The sequence below is a fragment of the Loxodonta africana genome, chromosome 3, assembly GCF_030014295.1.
Source record: "Loxodonta africana isolate mLoxAfr1 chromosome 3, mLoxAfr1.hap2, whole genome shotgun sequence".
NCBI lineage: Eukaryota > Metazoa > Chordata > Mammalia > Proboscidea > Elephantidae > Loxodonta > Loxodonta africana.
In genome coordinates, this window is record NC_087344.1 from 64,360,893 (window position 1) to 64,388,547 (window position 27,655).

The 27,655-nt window shown below is 41.2% G+C and overlaps 1 protein-coding gene across 3 annotated transcripts; it reads right to left on the minus strand.

Moving 5' to 3' along the window:
• Positions 1-27,308, minus strand: SRSF4 (serine and arginine rich splicing factor 4). 3 transcript variants are annotated; one of them, XM_064281592.1, is made up of 8 exons: positions 27,117-27,229; positions 16,348-16,439; positions 15,509-15,682; positions 8,569-8,711; positions 7,566-7,678; positions 4,381-4,595; positions 1,773-1,862; positions 1-1,502 (listed from the first exon to the last, which is right to left on the minus strand). In XM_064281592.1, the coding sequence occupies exons 3-8, from the start codon at positions 15,628-15,630 to the stop codon at positions 668-670; spliced, it is 1,518 nt and encodes a 505-aa protein (XP_064137662.1). In that variant the 5' UTR covers positions 15,631-15,682; positions 16,348-16,439; positions 27,117-27,229; the 3' UTR covers positions 1-667. The 3 variants fall into 3 exon arrangements, with proteins under 3 accessions (XP_064137662.1, XP_064137660.1, XP_003415493.1); XM_064281590.1 differs by lacking the exon at positions 27,117-27,229 and having other exon boundaries at positions 16,348-26,871; XM_003415445.4 differs by lacking the exons at positions 15,509-15,682; positions 16,348-16,439 and having other exon boundaries at positions 27,117-27,308.
• Between the last annotated feature and the right edge of the window lie 347 nt (positions 27,309-27,655).

The following is a 27,655-nucleotide window of genomic DNA, read 5'->3' on the forward strand; positions in this document are numbered from 1 at the left end:
AATTTAATGGAAACGGGGGGGGGGGGGCGGGGGCACTATACTTTGCAAGACGGGGAAAAATAAAATTAAAAAAAATTCTTTTCTTCTTCTTTTTTTTTTAATATAAAACAATATAGTCACAATACCAGAATATGGAACTCTACAGTTTATCTTCTATGGGTTACTGCAGGTATCAATTTTCCTCGACTGTGCTATTCACAACTTTGTTAAGTCCAAAAATATGAAACCCAAGTGGTAGGAAACTTAAGACTTAGCACTTTCACTAAATGGCATACATCAAAGGGCATCAATTCAAGGGCAAAAACAGTTGAACTCACCATACCTACCTATGTCATCACTCCAGCCTTAAAGCTGTCCAGGTACTGAGCTCCCTGTAGGAAAGGCCAGGCCGGAAAGCCAAGGCATTTTGGATATTCTACCGTGGGCCGTGAGTAAAAGGGGGGAGAGGGGGCTTCAAAAAGAAGATTTTTGTTTCAGTCGAGCAGGAGGGCCTGGCGCCAGAAGGCTTTACAGAGAGGAAGCACTGAGATTTAACAATTATAGACACACCATTAGGGGAGTTAAAAATGTACAGCAGTGACGTGTGGTCTACTTCAATCACTTGTGCTACGGCTACCAAACATGTACAAAAGACTTCTCGGGTAGTTCCAACTGTGGTCGTAGCCAGTTAGGACCTTGAGTGGGACCTAGATCTAGACCGGGAAGGTGATCTGGAAGCGGACCTGGATCTAGACTTGGACCGAGACCGGGTTTTTGAGGCTGACTTTGACCTAGAGCGCGATTCTGATGGGTCTGGTTTTGATTTGGAATTGGACCTCGACCTGGACCGGGTCTCCTGGTTGGTGCCTGCATCCTCACTCTCTCCTCGGCCTTCCCTCTGGCCAGACTCGGACTTGGCACGCTCTCGCTCCTTTGACACGGAGCGGGACCGCGATCTAGACTGGGAGTGATCGGTGTCTTCCTTCTTCTTCTTGCTGCTGCCTGACTTGCTGTCTCGCTTGCCGCCTCGTTTTCTGCTCCGCTCACTCTTGCTGAGGCTGCGGCTTCGGCTGCGGCTCTCCTCCCGGCTTCTCTTCCTTCCCTTCCTCTTGTCCTTGCTTTTGCTGCGACTCCTGCTTCGGCTTCTGCTGCCTCCTTTGCTTCTGCTCCTGCTTCGGCTCCTGCCCTCGAGGAGGCTTTGCTCCTGACTCCTGCTCTTCTCCCTGCTTCTACTTCGGCTCACACTCCCTCGCTTCTCCTCCTCCACTCTCCTCTCTTGACTCCTGCTCCTACTTTTACTCTTACTTTTATGCCTACTGGGACTCTGGCTCTTGGATTTCCCAACGCTGTCGTTCTGGATCTTCTCTTCGGCTTGGTCTTTACTCTTACTGCGGCTTTTGTCAGCACTGCGGCTGCGACTACGGCTCTTGTCATCCTTGCTGGGGCTCCTGCTTTGTTCCTTCTTGCTCCGGCTGCGGCTCTGGCTACGGCTGCGGCTCTTGCTCTGGGAATGCGAACGCGACCTGGGGAGGCAGAAGGGATGCCTGTGTCATGTGTGGCTCCATACTTCGCTACTCATGAGAGAAGACCAAAGGGGATGTGTGTGGAGCTGAGCCCCACAACACAGTGTATGGCTTGGACTGGCCAAGGACCACTTTCTGAAACCCTGTGATTCCAATCCAGAACTGGAAAAAGCGGGGTGAGGGAAGACTGGCAACATGATTAAAATCAAAGTGAGGAATGGTATGGGCGTTCCCTGATGACCTCCCACGCTTTTACCAAAGGAGACTTACCTGGATCGAGATCTGCTCTTAGAATGGCTGGTTTTGCTGCTGCCACTTCGGCTTCTGCTCTTACGGGAATGCCTGCTTCGAGAGCGAGACCTAAGGGGAGAAAATATTTTAACACTTGCTGACAATAGGCCAGTTGATTAGAGTCAACCAAGACATTCTTCCAGTCAAAAACATACATAAGGACACCTGCTGTGTGGCAGGCACAAAGGTGAAAAAGAACTCTCTCCTGAGCTCTGGGCCCCTAGATTCAGGTACCTGGCAAACATCGCACGTGGATGGCCCCTGAAGCTCTCAGTACCTCCAATCATGAACAAACAACTTCCTCCAACCTGTTCCTTGGCTGGGTCCCTGATTTCCACTGATGCCACTGTTACGTACCCAGTTCCCCATACCAGAAACCATAGTCGTTCCTGACTCCTCTTTCCCTCATGCCCTTATATACAGGTGATTCTGCCTCTTCACCTCCTGTCTACCCACCTCTGCTGCTGCCTCCCTGCACAAGCCGAGGCATCTCGGCCTGGGACCTCCCGACTAGTCTTCCTGCACACGTTTGCCCTTTTCCTGTCTAGTCACTTCACTGTGACCGGAGAGCCATTTAAAAAAGACAGACACAAGCTTAAAACTTTTTGAGTAAGTGCAGGCCGTGAGCTCCTTGGAGACACGACTGACTGCAAGTGCAGGGCAGGAAGGGCCTGAGACGGCCAAGGACAGCTCGTGACGGAAAGACGAAAACTTTAAAGGCTCCGGGGCACCATCACCAATGAAGGACTCCTGCCAAAAATGCTGAACCTGCATCTCAGCGACAACTCTCCAGACCTAATCTCCAGTTTTTCAGGAAGTTAGGGGATAAGATGCAAATTCAATAATACTAAGAGGTAACATAAATCTGGAATGTGGGATAGTTTAAAAAACCTTCAAAGAAAAGAAAATGTGATGAGGAAAAAGTGGGGGGGAACTGCCCAGACGAAAAGGACATGACAACCACTTTGCAATACATGACTGGGTTGAATCCTGCTGAGGAAAAAAAACCAGCTATAAAAGACACTGATGGAACAACTGGGGAAATCTATGGCCTAGACATGAGGTGATTTTATGGAATTACTGTTAATATTCTTAGGAAATACTGACAACTCTGAATGTACCGATCAATCGTATTATCATTAAAACTAGGACATGCAGACATCATGTTAAGTGCTGCCAACAGGAAGCACAAAGCACAACCTATGAAGTACGTGGTTCTGCCACAACGCTGACCCGGTTCTAAGGCCCCATAGGAAATACAGGGGAGAATATAAAGGTACATGTTAACTACCACCACAAGGAGGCAATGAGCAAAATCTAAACTATGGAAAACTCAAATGACCTGTTTCTTCAAAAAATAAATGCACAGGAAGTAAAAAGAGGGTAAAGGAGGATATGCTGGTCATTAAAAGGCTGAAAAGACTGCCATCGAAATGCCATGTGTCCACCTAGTTGGGATATGAACAAACCAAGTGCAAAAATAAATATTTGAGACAAATGTAGAATTTTGGTATTAAAACTGGGTATTAAATGGTATTATGGAGCTGCTGTTAACTTTGTTAGGTGTGATAATGGCATATGCTTTTATTAAAAAAAAAGTGAGAGATACATACTGAAGTGTTTACAGGTGGAATGAAAGGATATCTAGACTTGCCTTAAAACTATGCAGCAGGAGGGGGTGAAAAAACCAGCTTGGCAAAACAGAAGCTGCTGCAGCTGAATGGGTGATGGGTATAACGGATTCAAGGTCCATTAAACGATCTTCTCTAATACTGTATATACTTGAAAATTTCCACAGTAAAAAGTTAAACTGAAAAGCACAGAAGTCTCATAACTTCCCACTACTCTTAAATCCTTAACCTGCCTCATCTCAAGCCACTCTCTTCCTACGTTGGCCTCCACTTTGGGAGACTCTCTCCCACCCGCTCCTAAATATTTCCATCTACCCACCCACCCCCCTCCCCAGCCTTCAAAAAACACCTTTCTCTTTGCCTGAAAGGCACTCGCCCATCAACTCCAGCTCATCCTTTAGGGCTCAGCTTCTATCAAACTTCCTTAAGGAAGCCCCTGCCAGATCCCCTGACTGGTTGTGCTGTGTACATTTCCTTCAACATACTTCTCATGATGGTGACTCTTTGTGGAATGGCTGTGTTGTCTGTTAAGCCAAGGTTCATGAGGGCAGGGACCATATTTGTACTGTTCACATCTGCCTCTTCAGTGCCTGGCCTATTTGTAGAATAGCTGCTAAAGAAGACAAAGTCTCCATCTTGAGTAGCTAGAGTATCTGGCAGAGTAACCAAGAGACCAGTGGTCTTGCTTGCCCTCAGTCAGGGTATAATCCAGGGGACCCCAGAAGAAATGTGATAGGCCACTGACTCCTGCCTCAGAGAGAGGACTTTACTTCTATTTGTATTCATGACATAAGAGTTCAAAAGTTTTACAAATAAATGTTTAGTTCAAAGGTCTGAGGGACTGAACTAGATGGAACCACATTACTGAGAATTCAACAGAGGAGTGTACACAGAATATCTATGTGCTCATAAATACACTTACGGCAAGCTCCAACACATAAGGGCACCCACGATACCTTGAATGACTCCGGCTCCTGGAGTAGGATCGGCGTCGTCTAGAACCTGGCTTGTCTTCAACCAATCTGATTTTTCTGCCATTGACTTCAGTTCCATCCAACTTTTCCAAAGCTCTTTTCATATCAGAATAAGACAAAAATTCGATCACTCCTTCATTTTTGCGTCCCTTGTGAGCATCTGCATAGGTTACTTCTCCTGCCTGACGCATATAATCCTAAAGAAAAAAAAAATTCCCAAATAGATAAGAATACCTTTTGCTAAATTATCTAATGCAATCATTACAATGGAAGTTTTTTCCTTCCTTTAAGGAGAAATGCCAGCTTTTCTCAGAATGAAGTTTACTCCTAAATATTTCCATCTACCCACCAGCCATTTACTAAGATCCTTTAAAGTGTCAAGTATTAGGTGGGTGGTAGGGATGCTGAACAAATATTAAACTATTGCTTTAAATAAATTATCTGGGAATACAAAAAACTTGAGTTAACTATAATTTTCTAAATTTTACAGTGACAGGTTCTTTGTTTACAGAAACATGTCACTACATTTAAGTTAGATCTTTTATATTTCATTATAAACACTTGTTTGAAAATACGTATGGATACTGACAAACAACCACGGTGAAATTTACACAAATCCATAAAGAGATTATGAAATTAGTCCCAAATTTTTATTTAAAATTCTTGTTACAGTATCTCTTCAAAACAAATGAAAGGTGAAAAGGGAGCCTGTGTCGCCTCACTGCTAAGCCTCGTTTCTTATCCTGCTTCAGAGGCTTTATGTGACCTGCAGGGATAATACAACTCAGGTGCTAGATAAACGGTGAGTGGATAGTAGTGTTTGAAAAGACTATGGAATTTGGATAAAATTTAAAACTTAAGAGACTTAATGCTCATTTTTCCACATTTCTTTGTACATAATATGCCATGCACTCCATAGATACTTGTGGAATGAATATATGAATATTCAACAGCAGTTCATTTTTGTACATTATTTTCCTCTCCATATTTCACATTGAGCACAAGCAATTTTACACTATTTCTCTGCCCAGTGCAGCATAAACACGCTTACATGTCTTAACATGTAACATACAGTCTTCATACAGTGTGCCAAAGACTTTCTGAGGCTTTCTCAATTGATGGGACTTTCAGGATATGTATAGCCTTTTGCTATTATTCATAATCCAGCAACAAAAACCACTGTACAAAAAAATTATTTAATTCAACCGAATTATTTGTAGGAATGAGGGTTCTGAGTAAAAGGCAGGAAGCCTATATAATTTATCATCTAAATTGGGATACATTTGAGAGTGATGAATAGTTATGCAAAGGCCGGACTGTTCTGGGCAAATTGAAATATTTGATCATTCTGGTAAAAAGGCTTGAAGCGTGTCACTACATTCGTTCTATACTGCCATACTTCTAAATTAGAAAATCATAACAACAATGATATTAATGATAACAGCTAACATGCTAAACGTTTATTCTATGATAGGTGTGTTTTAATTTAGTTCCAATTACAACCACAACCTCCATTTTATAGGTGAGAAAAGTGAAATCTAAAGACGTCAGGCAAACCCCCCAAGGTCATTCAGGCAGGCGGTGAATGAGCGGGTGTCTGAACAGAAGCACTCAGACTCTAGAGCCGGAATTCCTAAAGCCACCTCACCCCGATTCACAATGCCACCAGCAGTATTGGATGTTATGAATTTACATATTCTTAAACTAACAATATTCTTCAAATTTGTTTTATTTTGGCATTTCCTTGACTGATTAATAGCTAACATTTATCGTGCCAGGAACTGCTCTCGTTGAATATAAAAAAATCCATTCAATCCTCCCAATAACTTTGAGTAGAAATTACATTAATCCCATTTTATAGTTGAGGATATGAAGCATAAGGTAAGTAACCTACCAAGGTCACTTAGTCGAGGAGCCAGGATTCAGCTGAGGCTGACCCCAGAGCCCCACTCTTAGCGACACCTTGGCTTACTAGAAAATCTGCTCATTACTCTCGTTTTTGGAGAGTGAGACTGCCCAAAGGTACAGAAGTATAAAACCAATTGCGGATGTTGGCTAGCATCCATTTTAGCCAAGAATTTAACAATTTTTATAAGAAATTAATTTAATACCATATTTCGTGACACCACATAAAGGGCTGGCATTTTCTGCTCACAGAGTATAGCTTCCCAGTTTCTACTTGTAATATTCCACCTCTAGCACTCCCAATACTGGAGTCATTCCTTCAGAGAGTGCAATCTTGAGGGCAGGCACTCAACGCAGGTCAGCTATATGCTGACCGCCAGCATGATGGACTAGAAAGACACCAGATCACGAATCAGAGGAGTCCTGGTCCCAGCTCTTCTGCTGAGATCATCTGTGTGACTTAATCTTTTCTGGGGGTCGATGGGTACCAAATTAAAAAAAAGAAAGAAAAGGATAGAAACGCGCTTTGATAAATTAAAACTGTATGAATGTGAAGGATTCCTAACTACTCTTCCTTGAACCTAAAACGCACTCTGTGCTAGAGATGACCTGTTTAACGATGGACTGAGATGTGAGATACAAAACTCTGAATATTATTCTCATTTGTCCTCCTAAGACCATCCAGGTTAAGACACTACTTAATAAGTTCTTCTTCCTTATTGAGATTAAAACCCAACACTGTTCTCAAAAAATGAGCCTGAATTAGTGTTGGATGGTCAACACGGCACTGGATCTTAATTTCTGATGCTAAAATTCTTTCAGAAAAAAGATTCCGTGAAAAACGAATAAACCTTATGAATGAACTGGTGATATTACTCAATTACACTAGCGAGGATCTACACTGGAAAGTTGACATAAACTTGCATGCTACAGGGAATGTTGCAGAAAATATTGGTTGTTGCAAACTTTCTCTTTCATTGATGAGAATTACGTTGGCATCTCCCTATAATGTTCTCCACACAGGAATACTTCACATAATATAGGTTTGTCCTGAGAATGATGGTCCATAATGTAAAGTAGTAGTGAGATTCTGTCTTTTGTACCCCAATGGAACCTTTCACCAGAGGATTTACAAACACTTTCAGAAGGTGTTCAAACATCGCAGCAATACACTCTGTGTATGCCTGTGTCCAAATACAATGACCTGTTTCCCAATCTAACTCCTACCCAACTTTATCCCAGAAGGTTAAGGGGGCCCAAACCTTTAGGTCTTGCCAGCTGCACCGACTTGACAAATTCTCCACAATAAGCCTGTACTCTGTGCGAGTAGGAGGGCCGTATTTATCTCGGCCACTTCTTCTATAACCATATCCACCTTTGGAAGGTTCAAACAGATAAAATTACTTCAATGGAGGAAAAGGAAAAAATGACACAGCACATATTCCCCTTAATATACTATTTACGTCCCACCCCAAACAACAGCATATATATTTAAATCTATTCCCACCCTTAATTCTAGACTTCTTTTTATTTCTTAAAAAAGCAATCAGTTAAACATGAAAATTTAATTAAAAAAGTTGTAAGTATATGTATTCATTAATTTTTATATTTAAAATTAACATGCATAAATTAAAGACTATTTAACAATTTAGAAATAAGTAACCAAGTTACTAAATCAGTTACAGGTGTTACTCACAGTGATTAAAGTTTTTGTGACTATTTTATATATATATAAAAAAAAAGATTTTCAGGCACCTATTTCAGTTTAATCTCATCTGTGTCTAACCCTTGGGATCCTCACCACCCAGGTCTAATGGGGAAAGGTTGCGGTCGTCACATGGCTTCCTGTTTTTGGTCAGCCAAGGGCCACAATGGTTCAAAGAGCCACGCATGGAAAGGTAACCCAAGGTCAGCAAATGGAACAGGCAGTCATCTTAGCCTCAAAGGATTCTTTTAATTAAAACATTGAGGTCTTTGTTAAATCTATGTTAAACAATTGCATTACAGAGAAAAAAAAAACAACAACACAAACACATATCGTTAAACATATTTATAAAGTATTAAAACAAGAAATTTATGTCATTATTTAACATTAAACATTATCAAAGATGTTTATTTGCAATTCTACATTAAAAAGATACATAATTTATAAAAACAAATGGCTTAAACATCAATAATTTAAGTATAACATTAATTAATTAATAAAAAGATTAACATTCAATAACAAAGGCACGCCACTGATACAGATGCCCTTTAAATGCTTACTGCGTCCAGAACCGTAGCTGCCATCACGCCGTGGGCCGCGGGCATGCTCAACAATTACGCGCTCACCACAGAGGTCTTTGCCATTCAGTTCATAAACAGCATCGTCTGCATCACGCAGATCATCAAACTCCACAAAACCATACCTAGGAGAGAGCAGACAAAACCCTGGTTGGCACCACTTTGACCCCCAACTTCACTAACACTAAAGAGAAAGCAATGAGGTTCATGCTTAGCAAATGTTAGGTGGGTTTTGCAAACTAAGGGTCACCTTTCTCTTCCCCTTAGGTGAAATCACTTTGCTTTGTGCCGATAGGCACTGTAAGAGGACGGGGAGACTTCTCAAAGTAGACCCCTATCTTTCCAGGAAGAGGTTGGCTAGATACAGAGACTACTTTCTTTGTTATCCGAATGGTTGGGGGCAACTGCAAAGACCTCTACAGGGACGCTTGGGATTAGGTTTAACTACAAGACTGATTACTTGCTCTTTTAACACACCACATAAAAACTCGTCTTTTAAAGCTGTAGCCCAAAAGTGGTATCTTAGAGAACAATCAGACCTACATTCAGCCACTGTCTTAATCGTGTTTTGAAATGACATACCAAGGAAAATCATATTTTATATCTCCTCAGTGAATTAAAAAAAAAAAAAGTTCTTGTTCCTCTACCTAAACGAACTAGTAACAAATGAACTGACTGTTCTGGAAATTATCAGTGGAAAACTCTGAGCTATTCACTTTCCTGTAACATTCCAAACTCATTTCTAAGAGGCTTCCGATAAGCTGGAATTCTCTAAAATCTCTATACAACTGTGCAAACGTCTTTAGATAGTATTGGTAGAAATAGTAGTAGAAAGTAGAAAATTTGGTGGTTGAACCCAAAAGAAAACAAACTCCCCCCAAATCCTATTAATGACTGTTAAAACAGTATAATTTATAAAATGAAAGTGCAAAATTTGTAAGCTATTTATAAGCAAGGTTAAACAACACCCTGTAAACTGTTATCAGGAAGTGTTTACTGTGGTATAATATGGCTGTGATAATTCTAGCTTTGTGACCAGCACCTATATTTAAAAACTGAAATCATCTTACTCACCATACCAAATCACAAAGGAAAGTTACAAGCAATTACTTTAAACTCTAGGAAGGCCATGTGCATAGGCAAACAGTGACTGGTGTTCACCTGCATTTAAATGGATTCCTGCACATACTGAAATTAAAAACAGGTTATAAGACTTGCCAGGAGTTCATTTAGACTGCTGGCAAAAAGTATTCCAGTAATTTCTCTAACATGTAACATTGTACTCAGCACCATATTAAATAAGTGAGAGCACTCAGAATTGCTGAATATTTTCTTACTGAAGAGTTCCTTCAAACAGGTTTCTCAGGGTGACAGGCACTGTACTAGGTTACAGAGGGTTGTTATGCTGAAGTATCTGAGTGCCAAGAGGACAAACATTGTATGATCCCACTTATATGAAATACTTAAAATAGGCAAATGGATAGAGAAAAGTTTATTAGTGGATACTAGGGGCTGGGGGGAGGGAGAAGTGGGGAGGTAAGGAAGTTAAGTAGGAAACACTGAGTTTCTTGTAGAGGGATGATGGCATTCAAGCTTTAGGAGTCACTGAATCTCAACTCCATTAAAAAAAAAAAAAAAAAAGTAACAGCCATGGCCAGTTCTTTAATGGAAAGTGCTTTACATCAACAAAATTCAGAAGCTACCTGGCTCAATTTATGAGCTGTGAAGTCTTTAAGACACGGTATCACGCTTCGGTAGGATGGAGCTGCTAAAAAGCTTAATAAGAATGATTTGAAGATGCTATCATGTTTGACAAAGTTATGTAAAACTTCTCCAAATCACTGACTTACTATGCTGAAGTGTGCTTTAGATCACTAAAAATCTATAATAGATAATAGCTGTTTTTTCCTTCCCTAGGTAGAATGGATCACGTGGAAAGCTATACTATCACTTTCAGAGATTTTATCAAAACAAAATAAAAAAGGCAAACAAAAAACCAAATCTAAGCACTTTCTACTTTGGTTTATTTCTAAAATAGATCATAACATACTAAAAAAAAAAAGGGGGGGGCGGGTCTCCCTTAGGTGTGGAGACAAGTCACGGGTCTGCTTTGCCCAGGTATCACTGTTCCTGGCACCACGTGAGAGCCTGATGCCAAGTAGAAGGACGAGAGACACCCAACACTGGCAGGATGAAGAGCCTTCACTTCCTGTGAAGAGTCGCACACTGGCTCTGCACCACTCAATGACAGTGACTGACCTAACGTGATGTCTGAAGGAGAACAAAGGCTCCTAAGGCCTAATCCAATGAATCCCAGGAAAAGTCCTAGCTGTTTCCTTCAGTGGACTTTACAACTATACAAGGGTCACAGGACGCGTGGCCCTGAGTTCCACAGTCCTCTGAAATGGAAGCCGAAATACTGTTCCTGACAAATGACGCTATGGCAGTTCTATCTGTAGCGCATTCTCCTGACTCTGAGATCCCCTGTGCGGGCTTGCTCTGCTCCAAGGTTTACATGCACAACGACTCACTCTGACCTTTCAGGGAAAGTAAGACAATGTTAGGTGGAGGCAAATTGTTTAAAAAGAAACATTAATGCTCAGGCAGACCAATCCTTTGCTGCTGAGGCTGATGCACACCTGGCCGGTAAAATTCTCCGGATCATAGGAACCAATTTGTGATGTTGGAGGAAATTGCCCCCACCATCCTTTCACTATTATTCACTTTCTAAAAAGTTCCAACAAGAGAGTCACTTAGTACTGTCACATTTTTAGGGGTAGATAAGGAATTTATGAAAATAGCTGACGAAATTGAATTTATTTCACAGAATTAACTTTGGCTACTACGATGTGAAAAGCCACAAAATCAATTTGGAACATTCCGATGTCAACGTCTGGTCCAAGGATCAAATCAGGAATCACACTGTCACTTCTCTCTGTCATTGGCACGGTGGGTAGGTTTGGAAGACTTAAAGAAATATCTTCCCCCACAACAAGCCATGCCTGATAGGGACTCCTGCTCTGCAAGCAAAACAAAGACCAGATCAGTTTGCTTGCCTCTATGAAATTGTTTATTTAGATACGCTTTACTGGAAAAATGGCTTTAAATTGATTCAGTAAGTAGAGTGAATGGGTCCCCCAAATAAGGCAGGAAGACTAGATAATAACAATAAAATACTACCTAACATTTACTAAGTAATTTCTATATACTAGGCAATGCCATTTTATTTAATATTCACAATACTCAAGAGCCAAGTACTATTATTATTCCCATTTTACAGATGAGGAAACTGAGGCACAGTGTTAAATAACAAAAATGATGGCAGAGCTGGCATTCAAAGCCACGTGGTCTGACTTCAGAGCTCAAACTTAGAACCATTAACAGTGGGCCAACAGGGACTGGCCTAGGTCAGTTCTACTATAAACCAGCTCTATAACGCATATTCAAGTCACTTTACTTCTCTGGGCTTTTACCATATTATTTCTAAGGTTTCGCTTAATATAGAAAATGAGATGGATAAATTTAAAATTAATACTCCTCTGGCTTAATGATTGGATACTTTAAAATCTGGCAGACCTGGACCAGCATGGCAGCATCAGAGGTATATAACAATAGACAGACAATAAACTTAATCTGCCTAAAAGACCTTGTAAAACTACTGTACGGGTCCCAATTTTTGTTTTACTTAAGCATACAAAACTGTCCTTGAATTAAATTTTAGTGCTGCCAACAAAGTAAAGCTCCCTCTTTGGATTCTTTCTAAATGGTTAACATTCCTTTTGTTCTTTGCAGTGAATGCCAAGAAAACGAATTTCTTCTCCCAAAAAGTATTCTCCTTATGAATCCTTTGTCAAAGTAAGGATGGATATAGGATACACAGGCGCACACACACACACACCCAGATGTATGTATTCATGTGTGTGCACATCATATGCATACACATCTCTGGTGTGACCTGTGAATACGCCTCACTAAACACAACCCAATAGCTAGGTTTCTTAACTATAGATAGCCTTCCTCTTCTACTCTATTAAAAACAAAGACTTCCCTTTAATTATTTCTAGTATGAGAATGAAGATGGAGAACGTTAGGAGAATAAAGCTAAGACAAATTAAAAAAGGTCCCTATAACACGAACTGAAAAAATAAAAGCTTCCCAGTATGCCGCATCAGACTCTGAAACTTGCTCCTCAACTCAGAGCAACTAAAGCAAATGTAAGAAATGATGAGGTAAATGAAATGAGGAGACGATTTCAAAGGGTGGCTCGAGGAGACAAAGTATTATAATGAGATGTGCAAAGACCAAGAGTTAGAAAACCAAAAGGGAAGAGTACACTTGGCATTTCTCAAGCTGAAAGAACTGAAGAAAAAATTGAAGCGCTGAACTACAATACTGAAGGATTCTATGGGCAAAATATTGAATAATGCAGGAAGCATCAAAAGATGGAAGGAATACACAAAGTCACTGTACCAAAAAGAACTGGTTGACGCGCAACCATTTCAGGAGGTAGCACATAATCACAAACCAATGCTATTGAAGCAAGAAGCCTAAGCTGCACTGAAGGCACAGGTGAAAAATAAGGCTCCAGGAATGGACAGAATACCAATTGAGATGTTTCAACAAATGGATACAGTGCTGGAAGTACTCACTCATCTGCCAAGAAATTTGGAAGAGAGCTACCTGACCAACTGACTGGAAGAGATCCATATTTGTGCCCATTCCAAAGAAAGGTGATCTAAAAGGATGTAGAAATTATCAAACAATAGCACTGATATTACATGCAAGTAAAATTTTGCTGAAGATAATTCAGAAGCAGCTGCAGTAGTACATCAACAGGGAACTGCCAGAGATTTGGGCCACATTTAGAAGAGGACATGGAACGAGGGATATTGTTGGTGATGTTAGATGGATCTTGGTTGAGAGAATATCAGAAAGATTGTTTTACTGGCTACGCAAAGGCATTTGACTGTAAATATCACAACAAATTATGAATAACATTGCAAAGAACAGGAATTCCAGAACACTTAACTGTGCTCATGAGGAACCTATACCAAGAAGCAGTCGTTCAAACAGAACAAGGGGACACTGCATGGTTTAAAGTCAGGAAAACAACGTATCAGGGTTGTATCCTTTCACCATACTTATCCAATCTGTATGCTGAGGAAATAATCCAAGAAGCTGGACTATATGAAGAACACAGCATCAGGGCTGGCGGAAGACTCGTTAACAACCTGTGTTATGCAGATGACACAACCTTGTTTGTGGAAAGGCAAGGAGTTGAAACACTTACTGATGAAGATCAAAGACTACAGCCTTCAGTATGGATTACACGTCAACATAAAAAAAAAAAAAAAACCTCACAACTTGACCATAGGCAACATCCTGATAAATGGAGAAAAGACTGTCAAGGATTTCATTTTATTTGGATCCACAATCAATGTGTAAGCAAGAGTCAAGAAATCAAAAGACATACTGCATTGGGCAAATCTGCCGCAAAAGACCTCTTTAAAGAAAGTGTTAAAAAGCAAAGATACCACTTTGAGGAATAAGGTGTGACTGACCCAAGCCATGGTATTTTCAACTCCCTTAAAGCATGTGAAACCTGGACAATGAACAAGGCAGACTGATGAATTGATGCCTTTAAATTACGGTATTGGTGAAGAACATTGAATATACCATGGACTGCCAGAAGAACGAACAAATCTGTCTTGGAAGCAGAGCCCGAATGTCCCTTAGACGCGAAGATGATGAGACTTCATCTCACATACTTTGGGCATGTTATCAGGAGAGACCAGTCCCTAAAGAAGGACATCATGCTTGGAAAAGGGTCAGCGAAAAAGAGGAAGACCCTCAGTAAGATGGACGGACACAGTGGCTGCAACAATGGGCCCAAGTACAGCAAGCATTGTGAGGATGGCGCAGGACCAGCCAGGGTTTCATTCTGTTGCACACAAGGTCACTATGAGTTGGAATAACTCGATAGCATCTAACAGTAACAACATGCCACACCCTGACTCTCAGATTCCATGTCTTTCAATCTTCCTCCTTCATGCCTATGCGAAAGAATAAAAAGCGTGGCCTTACCACTAAATGTACAATATTAAAAAACTCTTTCTTCGACGTTTCTCTGCTATTGCCTTTTCCCAAACTGGTTTCCTCTGGGTTTTTTTCCCTGACGAATTTAGTCGAAAAAAAGGGGGTGGGGGGAGATTGCTGTCATTTTATTCCTAAAAAAAGTGGGTGCGATGATTCTAAATACAGACAAGGAGGCAGGCATCTGGCCACCGCAAACAAAAGCCACACTGAATTGTGTGAGCCGTTCTAAACTTTAGATCATTCTTATACCACTGTCAGTGTACTAGACTTGCTCGTCCAACAGCTGATGGATTGTTCAAGCTATCAGCTCTGAAATGGGAGAATTGTTATTGTATGTTTTTTAAACTAAGTTACTCCAAAACTTCCATTTTGGAAATGTTAATCATACTTCACCTGAGCTCCTGTTGTGCTAAACAGGCTTTCCTTGATCACAGTGACCTAAACGAATGGTCCCCAACACCGGTAAGCTTGCCCTGTTCTCTGTGGTTCTAAGAGGATGCACAGGTTATCTCACCCTTTTCTGGATGGCTTAAGGTCATCTCTTCCTTCTAAACAACTTCACAGAACAGGGAGACTGGAGAAAAATCCTATCTGAAAATGGTATGACTTGCTCTGGAGATAAGGTGATCAATGGCTACCTGGGCAGTACCTGACTAAGGGGTGCCCAATTCCAGTTAACTGATGGGGAGTGGATATGAGGAGCAAGGGAAAGCAAGCCTCCATGCTTGTGACCACAGTCACCCACCAACACTGCTTACCGAGGGGCATGCCTTGGATGTTCTCTGTAAGAAAAATTCGCCCCTTTTCGCAGTGGATCTCCGCTCACCTTTGTCCTAAAACTGTGCCACATGTTTTTCTTTGTATGTGGACATGACAGTCCTCAGCCACCATCAGCAGGATGTGAGTTTTGTTTTCCCAATGTGGTGAGCCATTCCCACATCCACTCATTTTCCTTGTAAGAACCGAACCTCTCCATGGCTGGTCAGGATTAGGGATGTTGCTGTAGCCAAGGAAAAATTTTCATCTGTTGAAGTTAACCCATGGGTGGCTTGAGCCCTCAATCTAGAGTCAATAGCACTGTACTTTAAGGGTAGAGTTTTTATGGCATTCAATGAACATGAATCAAACACCTTACAAACAGTGTTGGTCCAATGCTTCAGCCAACTTGGTTTTATGAGGTGAAAAAAGTTAGCACACATTGACAGCACAGTAATAAAAAATAGTAATTCTTGCTGTCTGCGTAAAGTGCTTGGAAAATTGTAGAAAGACTTCTGCAACCAACTCTCTAGTGCTCAGGTTAGGTCAACTCACAGAAAAGTTTGTAAGTGAGGATAGTGCAATTGATTGCCCCTGATTCCAAAGGTCTGCAACATTCCAGGGAACCAGTGGTCAGGCCCTCAAAGTAGAATTAGCCAATGGCACATTTATTGCTCTGGGTCAATGACTATGGTTTCAGTTAAACTTTCCCAGTTACACAGGGTTGTTTACAACCCACAGAACAGTGCTTATTTTTCCAGCCACTAGGAGCTCCTACCACATTAAGTAGGTCCATGAGATCCTTTCCTATCCTGACACAGGAGGCTGCCCTGGGCATTCTGGCCTCCCTTCTTTAGCCTCTGAGGAGTGAGGGCCATCAAGGTCACCCGGAGAAGGTGGATGACTTACCCGTGCTCACTGAGTGGCAGAGCTGGGGTGCGACTTCAGGGCTCACCATTACCCAGTCTGGGGCTCTTTTCCCGTCGGCAAACTGGCAGTTCCTGCATACCAAGAGCTCTCTGATTAGAGCTAGTGTGGATTCCTGGTCTGCAAACGTTGACCACAGCTCAGTCTGCACTTGATCTTTCCCCACCTTCAAAGAAGAAAACCTACCTACCTCATGATTTCTCTCTTCTAGACCCCCTGACCATCTCATTCACTCCCAACAAGCTTGTAATTCACCTTTCACTCTTTCTCTCTGGTTGCCCTTTCCATCATATTGCCAAGTTCTACAGCTTTCTCATTTTGTAAGGCCCTCAGTGCTGTCTCTACCTGTTTGATTACCTTAATTCTAGGCTGTGGCTATTTTTACCTAGTTAACTTGTCTCTTTACATGTAGCAAGTCAGCTGTTCTATCATTCCTTTGGTCAGAGGTCTATTATGACTCCTTAATACCTCTATTTATATAATTCTCTCAACCAAAAACACCCTGGCTACACAAGAGGAACCACATCAATTTTACTGCAGATGCTTGAGAATTATATTTCATGAAGCCTCAAAAACCTGCCTGACTCCAATCATATTAGCTTTAGCACTTCTATTCAAATTTATGTATTATATGGCCATGTTTTTGTGGCTTTTCAAACTTTGTTCTTCTTTGTGTTTATCCTTTCATTTAATTATGAGTTGCTTAATAGTAACAACAAAAGCTAATATTTACTATTTAGCATAGTGCCTGGCACACAGCAAATAATTTATTTCATTCATTTCTCATGACAAATGTGAAGAACGTACTGTTATTATTCCCAACTCACAAGTGAGAAAACTGAGGCTTGAAGAGGTTAAGTGACTTGATCACTGACAAGGAGCCTGTAAGTGGTGAAACTGGATTTGAAACCAGATCCACACGACTCCAAAACCCAAGCTCTTAACCACATGGCTATACTGTCTATATAAAGGCAGATGCTACTCTTTCTCTTCCACAGTCCTGAATACAATTCTTTTTCATTCAACTTCATTCACTTAATCTAACCTCAGACAGATCAGGCTGTGCTAGACTTTTCTGATAACAGTGAGGCGACGTAGCCAGGGGAAAAAAAAAAAAACTCATCATGGGACAGGACAAAGCACCTCTAAGCTAGGGATATGTGACAACCAGGTTACTTTCACTCTCGTCTTTTGATTCCCATTAGCCAGTGCCAGCCATCTGGTCCTTCCGAAAACATGTGTGGGTTCAGAACATAACAGACTGGAAGAATAGAGGAAAAATAAGATTATTCTGCACAATCCCCATCCTGGAGGCCCCACATCAACCCCTGGAGTCTATCTTTGGTTCTAAGACTTGGTAAAAATTAGACCAGCAAAGAGGAGAAGGCTGGGCCTAGAGGTGGTGAGTTGGAAGGGATACTGACAATATTATATATTTAAGAATACATCTAATTAGTTTTCCAAGGGATGATGACTGGGACCAAAACAAATATAAGCATAAATGGTGGAGGAAAAAATGGTTCAGAAATCAAAGAAACTAGGTTTCCAAACTTCTAGTTACATAGGGATTATAGCAGCAACCAAAAAAGTGCTTTGCAGATAAGCACCTAAGATCAGATTTGATTTTGATTAGTTCCAAAACTATTATTAACATGGCTACTCCAGTCCACCAGGACATTTTCCTTCTCCAAATTCCTTGTTAACTACTACCATTTTTTAAAATGTCTTACTATGTTTTAGGCGTTGTGCTATGCTTCACAGATATCATTCAACTTTCACAACTCTGAGGTTTACTATTATCTCATAGATGAAGAAATGAAGACTTAGATAGTTAAGTAACTTCCCAAGGATACCCAAACACCTTGGATTCTTCAAACTCAGGCTTTAATCTAAAACCCACTCTGTCATTATGCTCTTCTGCCTCCTGTATGCCAATGGAAAGTGGTCCATAAGACCAAATGTAGTCTGAGAAACACAAGCTCTACGAGCACAGAAAATCAGTTCCATCAAATCATGTTTTGTAGTGTGAAGACAAATACCCCCATGAACACTAGTGTCTTACGAGAAATACTGAATGGCAAGAAATACCATTTCTGCATGTGATGTGTTCAAATACTAATGCTGTGAAAGTTTATTCTCTTCTAAGCTACTACTGAACCAAACCTATAATCAAAACATTAACACTAGTCTAGGAAAACAGAAACCTATATCCCAGCTTTGAGAACACAAATATATTGATAAGAAAATTAAACTTGTGACCCTACTTTCTCACAAAATAAACCATCTGGTGAAAAAACTTCTAAAGAAAAAGAAATAAACTCAGGCCCAAGGCGCTGTGCCCACAATGCAGTTACCAGTCCATCTCTAAAGGAATGCTCATATACCACATACTGGGGTGGAGAAAACAGGATAGGAATAATCATTATTCTAAAAACTAAACAAGGAGACAAAATTCCCCAGAATGGGAGGAGGTAGAGAGAAATTGGTACCAAATTCAAATTTAGCCTTATTTTGTATCCGTTCTATGGGTCCTAAAACTGTCTAAAAAATGAACCACAGCTGCCACATATTTTTATTCTCTAAAATGGAACTATCCAGAAAGCAACATACTTCCAAATGGTTTGTGGATCAAACAATCATAACCTGTTAATTCTGACAATTTAAGTCAGCATGGTCACTTTCCTTAAAGAGGAGCCAACATAATCACACTTGTGTCCATTTTAATCTTCCAGCACTTAACACTGAGGGTAAATGAAATTAAAAGGCCTCACGAGGGGGGTCAAGTATTCCTTGACAACGTCCTAAAGTCCACGGAGACTCAATCACAAACTAAAAACAATTAAAACGCAAGAAAGAAAAAGCTATATTACCAATTTAGAATAAAATTCGTGGGCCATTAGGCAGAATTACCTATGTTACTCCTACTTAATGCAACAAAGCTTTTACACTTAACAGACAGTACTACCTGATTTCACACCAAAGCTACAAACACAAAACCAGTGCATACTTACCTCTAAAATGACATGAGAGGGTTGACAGGTGTTAAAGCCTCCTAGAGATTATGCCTCTGGGACTATCTTGGCTGTTCCCATGTCCCCCATAACTGTCCCAAGGTCCCAGGGCTATAGTCTGTGTTTTCTTCTTAATTTTTAAATTTTTGATTAAAGATGACACTCCCTACTCTATTTCCTGGGGATGTCCTTTCCTTGAAACTGGCCATATCACTCATTTAATATTAAAAAAATTTTTTTTTAACATCATGGATCAGTAGCTTCATTTTATCTGTGCAAAAAAACTTTTCTCAAAGTCAATGTCTCTAGTCTGTCATTCCTGACTCCCTTGCCTGAGCCTCCTGCTCTTTTATTCCTGACGGCTGAATTCGAACTGCCCTCCTTCAGTCTTCTTTCTCTAGTGGAGGTCTCTTCATAAAGACCCACCTTTCTGGCATACAAACCTAAAGACATGGTTGGGGAGCCTGGTGGAGGGATAACAAGTGTCATTTAAGTGCTTCTTCAGGTATTATTTGCATTTCAGAGATCTCTACACAGGGAGTCTCTCATCTCAACATATAGGAAAGGTCATCTAGGGCATTTCTTCAAATATGGGCACGTAAATTCTGAGCACTCTTACCCCTCAGCTTTAGGATACTCCAACACCAGAGAGCTCTAGGAATGAGACCGGTCAGCCCTGCCAAAGCTGATACCACCTTGCAGCTCTTCAAAGAGCAACCTGAGGAGAATCACTGGCAGTGCCACCCAGGGTCAACATCATAAAAATTACCATCTGTCTTACTTGGCAGTAACTTGTGAGCTTTTTGGAAGCCTCTACATAGAGACCAAATATTAAACAGGCTGAAGGCCTTGCCTCACCCTGGGAAGCAAGTCCCAAAAGGACAGGACTGAACCATCTGGAAGGAAACAAACAGCATGAGAAGCTTTGACTGCCACTGTGCATGCTGTTATCTGGTCTGTGAATACCGAAGATCTTTAGTTTCTGAATTGCCAATAAATAATTTTGTAACATTGGCCCAGTCACTTAATCTCCCCATGCCTTGGTTTCCCCATTAGCACAAACTATGAACACTTGTTTGCAAGGTGCTTTGTATATGCAGTTGAAAAGTAAATCATACAAAAATATGCTGTTAATATTTTCTGATGTTTTATAATTTCAATGTTAGCTTGTTATTTGCCGTCAAGTCGATTCTGACTCATGGTGATCCCTTCTGTGCAGAGTAGAACTGCCCATAGGATTTTTAGGGCTGTGACCTTTTGGAAGCAGGCTGGCGAGTTTGTCTTCCCAGGCACCTCCGGGTAGGTTTGCATCACCAACTTTTCAGCTAGCAGTCTAGCACTTAACTGTTTGTGCCATCCACAGGGCTTAATGTTAGCTTGTTGTTGTGTGCTGTCAAGTGGATTCCAACTCATGGTGGCCCCATAGGACAGTACAGGATTGCCCCATAGGGTTTCCCTGGCTGAAATTTTTATAGGAGCAGATTGCCAGGTCTTTTCTCCTGCGGAGCCACTGGGTTCATAGAACCAACCTTTTGGTTAACAGCTGAGCACTTAACCATCATGCCAGCAGGGCACCTCAATTAGGAAGGTAGGAGTAAGATACTAAACTGAGGCATAGGGGTTTAAAATGACTCAGACAAATAATTATGAATGATGTTTGGAGATAGGCTGACTTCAACAAGAAACTTCAGTACAAAAACAACTTGGTCACATTTGTAACAGTTATACTACTAATAAAACAAGGATGGAATGCTACTTTGCCCATAGTTCTGTTTCTTATTTTTATTATCTGTTCAAGAAAAAGTTCTTAATTAGAATGCATGAGACCATTTTCACCTGTTAAATTAGTAAAGACTTTTAAAAATAAGGATGCTCAATGCTGGTGAGGCTGCCATGACATGGGCACACTCCCATGCTGCTGGTGGAAGTGTAACTGGGGCAGCTTTTCTGGAAAGTTCTTTGGCTATATGCACTGAGAGCCTTGAAAATGTTCATTCCTGCTGTGGCACATGAATTCTACTTCATAAAACCTGTCCCGAGGAATGATAAAAATGCAAAGTTTCATGCACAGATATCCACCACGGGGTTATTTGTAACAGCGAGAACTAGTCAACCTAGGAGGGATGGCTGGGGTAAATCAAGGTACAGCCATATAATGGCTTTTATGCAGCCTTTAAATGATGTTTATAAAGACGATTTTAATGTAATGGAAAACACACAAGTGATAAATTAAGTAGAAAAAGCGGCACATAAAATTGCATAGAAGACCTCCTCAATGTTAAAAACACTGTTAAAAGTTATTTTGAAAAATGTTCTTGTTAGGCTAAATGGCTGAGCTAAAAGTGTTGTTAAGATGACTTTCTCATATATAATTTAAAATATTTTAATTAAAAAAAAAAATCACAATATCCAGAGCAGCTGACAGTTCAGAAAAATAAGGACTCTTGAACATGGCAGATGAAAATGTAATACTATTTGTCTAAAGGGCAAAGGAAACCAATAGCTACCAAAAGTCTTAAAAATGTGTGTTTGCTTTGATCCCAAAAGTCCACTTTTAGGAATGTGTTCTAAGGTAATAATTAGAAATGTGTACAAATATTTACATAAAGGATACCTGCCACAGTGTTATACATTTTTTTTTTCCTTTTCCACATTGAAAAAGAAATTTACGATAACACTGCAAAGGTCTTATAATCAGAAATACATGTGCTATTTTAAAATGTGAAAATAGAAATAAAAAATGGGCTTTTTTAACATTAGCCATGTACAAACAGGGTTGTTCAAACCCTCCTTTAAATAAAACTATGTTTTAATCTCTTTTTAGATAATTATAAAATCAATCTAGAACTAAATGCCCTACCTAGCTTTCTTTGGACCAATGCAGTGTTTCGTTCTGTTGTACACAGGGTTGCTATGAGTTGGAACTGGCTTGATAGCACCTAACAACAACAGTTTTCTTGACACACTGACTCAAATCCTTGGTACGTGTTTATGTCCAAATGTGACATTATTTCTGAGGGCAGAAGTGCCCATGAACAAAAGGTGATGAGATCCTTAAAGGGAAAGTGTTTGCTTTTTCTTTAGCCATTTCTATCACCTATTTTATCATTATTATAAAAATAATAAAGCATTGGTGGTGGAAGGGTGATTAAGAATTCACTAATAGCTCAATTAACTAAAATCCAATGACCTAGAACATTAGACTAAGTATATTTCCCCATTAAAAGAAAAGATGAAAAACAAGCTTCCATCAGGGATTCAGTCAAGAGCGAAAATTCCTGTGCAGGTTCTGGGGCTGGCAGAGATTCATTTCAGTATCTTCCTCCAACAATGCCCTACAGTGATCAGGACATATGGAACAACAACACAACTCACTGAAAGTGTTAAACAACACATTAAAAAAATTAACTCTTCTATACTAACGGACATTCTACTCTAAAGAATCTTCAACAAGGTTGAAAACAAACCTTTATCGCTAATACTTAGATATTGTGAAAATCCAATTATAGATCAGCACACCCCTGAAAATTCTGACTATTTAAGATTTCACTGTAATGTAACATATAGCTTCTGAAACTCATAGTAAAGTTTCCCTTGACTTGAGTTTTAACTCATGCCTTTAATCAACTAAAAACTCAATGATTTGGGGGTTTACCCTTTCACCTACTAGGCAGGTATGATAATCTTTAGATTCAATAAGTTTTATTAACTAAAATAGGAAAAAATTAAGATATAAAGATCTATGACTTAAACCACAAGATTTTACTTTGTGGTAATACAGAAACTACTGTATTAAAAAAACTCTTCTACAATGATTCTTGTAAATTAAATAGTTAACAGCCTATTTTTAATAGTCCACTAGGAAGGATGCTGACTTTCTGTGACGGTGCTTAAAAAAGTTAAGTTCAAAATTAATCCTTTCATAAACAATTGATTTTGCAAATCTAAATAAGTAAATATTATACTTAAGAAAAATTATGATTCAGAAAGAAAATCAGTCATAAATGTAAATGTCTTTCTGAGATTGACCAAATATGCATTTGCACATTTATGTGTAGATATACTAATCTACTGCTTCTTGGTTACCAAGTATTTTCTATGGAAGTGATTTCTTAATAACAACAACAAAAAATTCATAGAATCTATATATACATAATCAGAGATGGCAAGTTAGTTACCCTAGAGATGGAAGGCTACAAATACGGGCTGACAATACTGTTGCTTCCTTGACACTCCTCGATTCTCCCCCTGGGCCCAAAGTGGCTTTTGCTGGAGTTAGTGCAGCAGGTAGGACTGCAGGTGACCCTAATGAATCTGGTATCTGAAGTGGTCCATATGGTCTTGGGAGATCTACATCAAATTTGTGGCTCCAAAATGACCCATCTTTCTAGAAGTTCTCCAAAACAGAGGCAATCTACAGTAAATCCTTTAAGTGGCTGCTCTTGATCGGATCTCTTTGACCATTTTAGAACTGATGGAACTTTCAGGAATCAGGGATGGTGGTGCTGTGTAGTCATTAAGGATATAAACACATTTAGTCTGAAGTATTGCCCTAGGGTTGCCTGGCACATTAAAATGGCCAGCAATGAACTACGGGATACATAACTCTTCTTTCTCTAAATCCCAAGAGCGTGCACAAAATCCTCTCCTGGCCACTAAACCTCCTTTGGGGAGCTCTTCTGCTTCCTGATTTTATCAACTTTCTATTATGCAAGTATTTTATGCCCTATTTAATACTGAACTTTATCTACAACCCCTTAGCTTAACATACCTACTGCTGTTGAGTCAATTCTGACTTATGATGGCCCCAGATATTATAAAGTAGAGGTTTCCTTGGCTATAATCTTCATGGAAATAGATGACTAGGCCTTCAGGTTAGTAGGCCATCACAAACCACTTGTGACACCCAGAGACCTATCTACTGATATACCTCACTTCTACCACAAATTTGAACTCTTCAGCAATTCTTTCTATCTATATAAAATCTGTTTTTGAGTGTTAACTAATAATGACAATCCAGATATGTTTAAAGATGCTTCTCAGTATCCACAATCCTTCTCAGTTTCCAGGACTATGAGCTTACACCTGTTGTTAAAGTCAGTCACCTTTTCCTTTTCTACCTACTCCTTCCTTGCAGAGTCTCCTGCATTTCTGCCATCTAGTCTGGTCAGTTTTTGCTTGAACTTCATCTTTACCGTTGATCTTCTTCCCAGAAGTCATTTTCCTCTGCAATAATTCCTGAATGCTGCTCGAATGTCATATTGTGCCCATCATTTTGTGATTGTCACACCTGTCTTCAAAGTCCTCAAATGACTTTCCATTCCTTATTTCAATCTTGACTTTCAATCACTGATTTTATGAATATCATGGTTTAGCAGCAGAACTGTAAGAACGAACAGTTCCCAAAATGAGACCTAGGTATTCAGGTTCCTGGAAGGATTTGTCCTTCCTCTTAGCACACCATTTTCCCAGGTTGCTCAATTCTTTCCAGAGCCTTTTGAATCCATGATTTCGAATGTTTCATGTTGTTTCTGGGTTTTGCTGTTAAGTTTCTAGATCTTTCATGAGGCTGATAATCCACGACAGACTGTTGATTATTTCTCACAAACACTCCTTACTGGAGCACCTCCTCATCACCAGGTATACCCAGGTATAGCACATTCTATTCCCACACATTGCTCTCCATTCTAAGCCACAGTCAAGCCCTTCTTCAAAGCCCACTTCAAATAAATCTTTTCATGTAAGCCATTACAAGCTTTACCTGTTTGAATTTATAGTGAGAACAAGCATCTCTTACCAAAAAATCTGCATGTTATAACCATTAACATGTCATTTACTCAAGAGGAGAACTGTTTTTCTGCCTCCTCCCCAGTTACATTTAACACAGAAGCAGGCATCTTAGTGGTGGGTAATCAGGATTTTATCCATTAACCAGTTTTCTCATTAACATCATTTCCTGCTCACTGGGTTATCACCAGAGTGACCTCAGAAAACAGACCTAACCAAGTATGCTTTATGTTATTAAACATCTGCATGCTAAGATGTCTTCTAATGATCACAATCTCTTTGTTCATAGTTATCACTTACTGGAAGCCTGCTATAAGCCAAATGTTTTAAATTTATCATCTCATTTCTCCTTTTCCATGTGGGTGAGGAAATTTAGGTTCACAGGAGTCAAATAACTTTTCCACAACTTGTAAATGGTGGAGCCAGACCCAGGTCTCTCTGGCTTCGAAACCCATGCTTATTTCCATAAAGTGTAGTTAATCTGTCAACTTAGTTGGGCTCTGGAAAAAAAACTGAAGTTTTAAACTTGCTCTCTCAGATATATGACAAATATCACATAACACCACCAAAATTCCCAACTTTATTTAGTGTATTCCTAACAATTAAAAATACTACTGTACAAAACGGGAAATTTTCTAAGCCTTTTACTCAAGAACAAATCAGTATTCATGAACACTTTATTTAGGACATTTTCCTCAGCAAGAAGCTAATTCCTTCTAAAGATAATTTGAAATGGCTTTTTAAATCCAGACAATCTGTCTGGCAGCTACCGATTTTTCTCAAACATGCAACTTATTCTTAGGTATCTTTCATAACATCTCAAGTGTTAGCTGCTAGTATTAGGCTCGGTACTAAACTGTCGCCATATCAAACCTGTTACAAAGGACTTAAAAAAAAAAATTAACGCCAAGGGTTCCTCTAACATGCAAGGTTTAGTGTCCTAAAACATTCCCCTACTTTTTTTTTGTATCCATGTCTTTCAAGTCCTATAATCTAACATTTCCTGAGTTTCCATCTTTCTTCTCCAGGCCTCATTTCTCATCTGTTTTCCCTGAAACGTGTAGCCCCCCTCCTGGCCCTGCTCTGCCAAAGAAGATCATTAGAAATACAAGTATCGGGCCTCACTCGGGGAAGCAATAAGCTAGCAATTAGCCAGCAATTTCGAGAAATGTGTTTCTGTTGGCACTAACTAGTTGAGGCAGATGCTAGCCAAGGTGGCCAGTATTCTCTAACAAATTCTACAATGGCAAAGCAATTTTTTGGCAAGTTGGAGAACGGAAACCATAGCATGGAAACTCTGCACGGAGTCTAAAAGATAACGAGTTAAGACTTTAATTGGCCCTTGTAGGGGGAGCGGTGAGGGCTTTCAGCACGGCAAGACGATACTTTCGAAACTGTCCCTAGATGATTTAAACCGGAGTCTCCCGCCCAAAAAAAGTGTGCACATGGCAAGTCTAAAAAGAGCCTCCCTCCACAGCTCCTGTCCCGGGAAAGATGCGTGGTGACCGTCTAATCCATCAGACTGGGAGAGGGATAAAAAGGGGGCAGGAAATCCTGTTTATTTCCGGCAGCCCTCAGAGCGGGAAAGGTCGTTCTCTTCGCGGAGACGAACCAGGCCTCAGCTCCAGGGCTCGGGAAGGAAAAACCCAGGCCTCCCCGGCGCCGTGGAGTGGTCGCCTCCCGCCCGAAGCCCTAATCCCACGCAGGTTTCCCTTCCCCCCGTCCCACTCAGATCCTCCCCATCGTGCCCATTATCCCTCCACCACCCCCACCCGCGCAGGCGCAGTGGGAACCGGGGCCTACCCGCGCCCCCAAGGCGCCGCGACTATGGCGGAGCGAGACCAGGCCAGTACCGGCTCCGCGCGGGCGGGCGTCCTTCTCCGACCCCACAGCCTCCCCAGCACCGTCGGGGCCTTATCCCCACCCGGCCGGCCCCTCTTCCGCCCTCCTCACCCGTTCTTCAGATCCACCTCCAGGATCTTCCCGTAGCCCTTAAAGAAGCGCTCCACATCGCGCTCCCGGGCCTGGTAGCTCAGGCGGCCGATGTACACCCGCGGCATTCCGGCAACGGCAGTGGTGGCTTGGCCCGGCCCCAGCCCCCCCTAGGCGGCGGCCGGCGAAGCGAGAACGCGGCGACGGCGGCGGCGGCAGCGGCAACGGGCGGGCGGCGGGACGGACGCAGCCGAACCCCGGCGACGTACGCGAGCACGTAGCTCGCGAGCGCGCGCCTCCCGCTTCCCCCGCCCTCCCCTCAGGCGGAGGTAACCGGAGGGAGCGCGCGTTCGCTTCTCGCCCGACCAGGGCTGGGGGCGGGGCCTGCCCGGGGGCGCGCCGGCGTGGGGCGGGGCCAGATGATCGACAGGCGGCCCTGGCCGTCCGCTCGCTGGCACGACCTCTCGCGAGTTCTCCGTGGCGGTCGGGCACCGCCTTCCGCAGCTCGCTAGCCTTGCCCTCCTCCCGGAAATGGCTGCGCCACCTCGGTCTGGGATTCG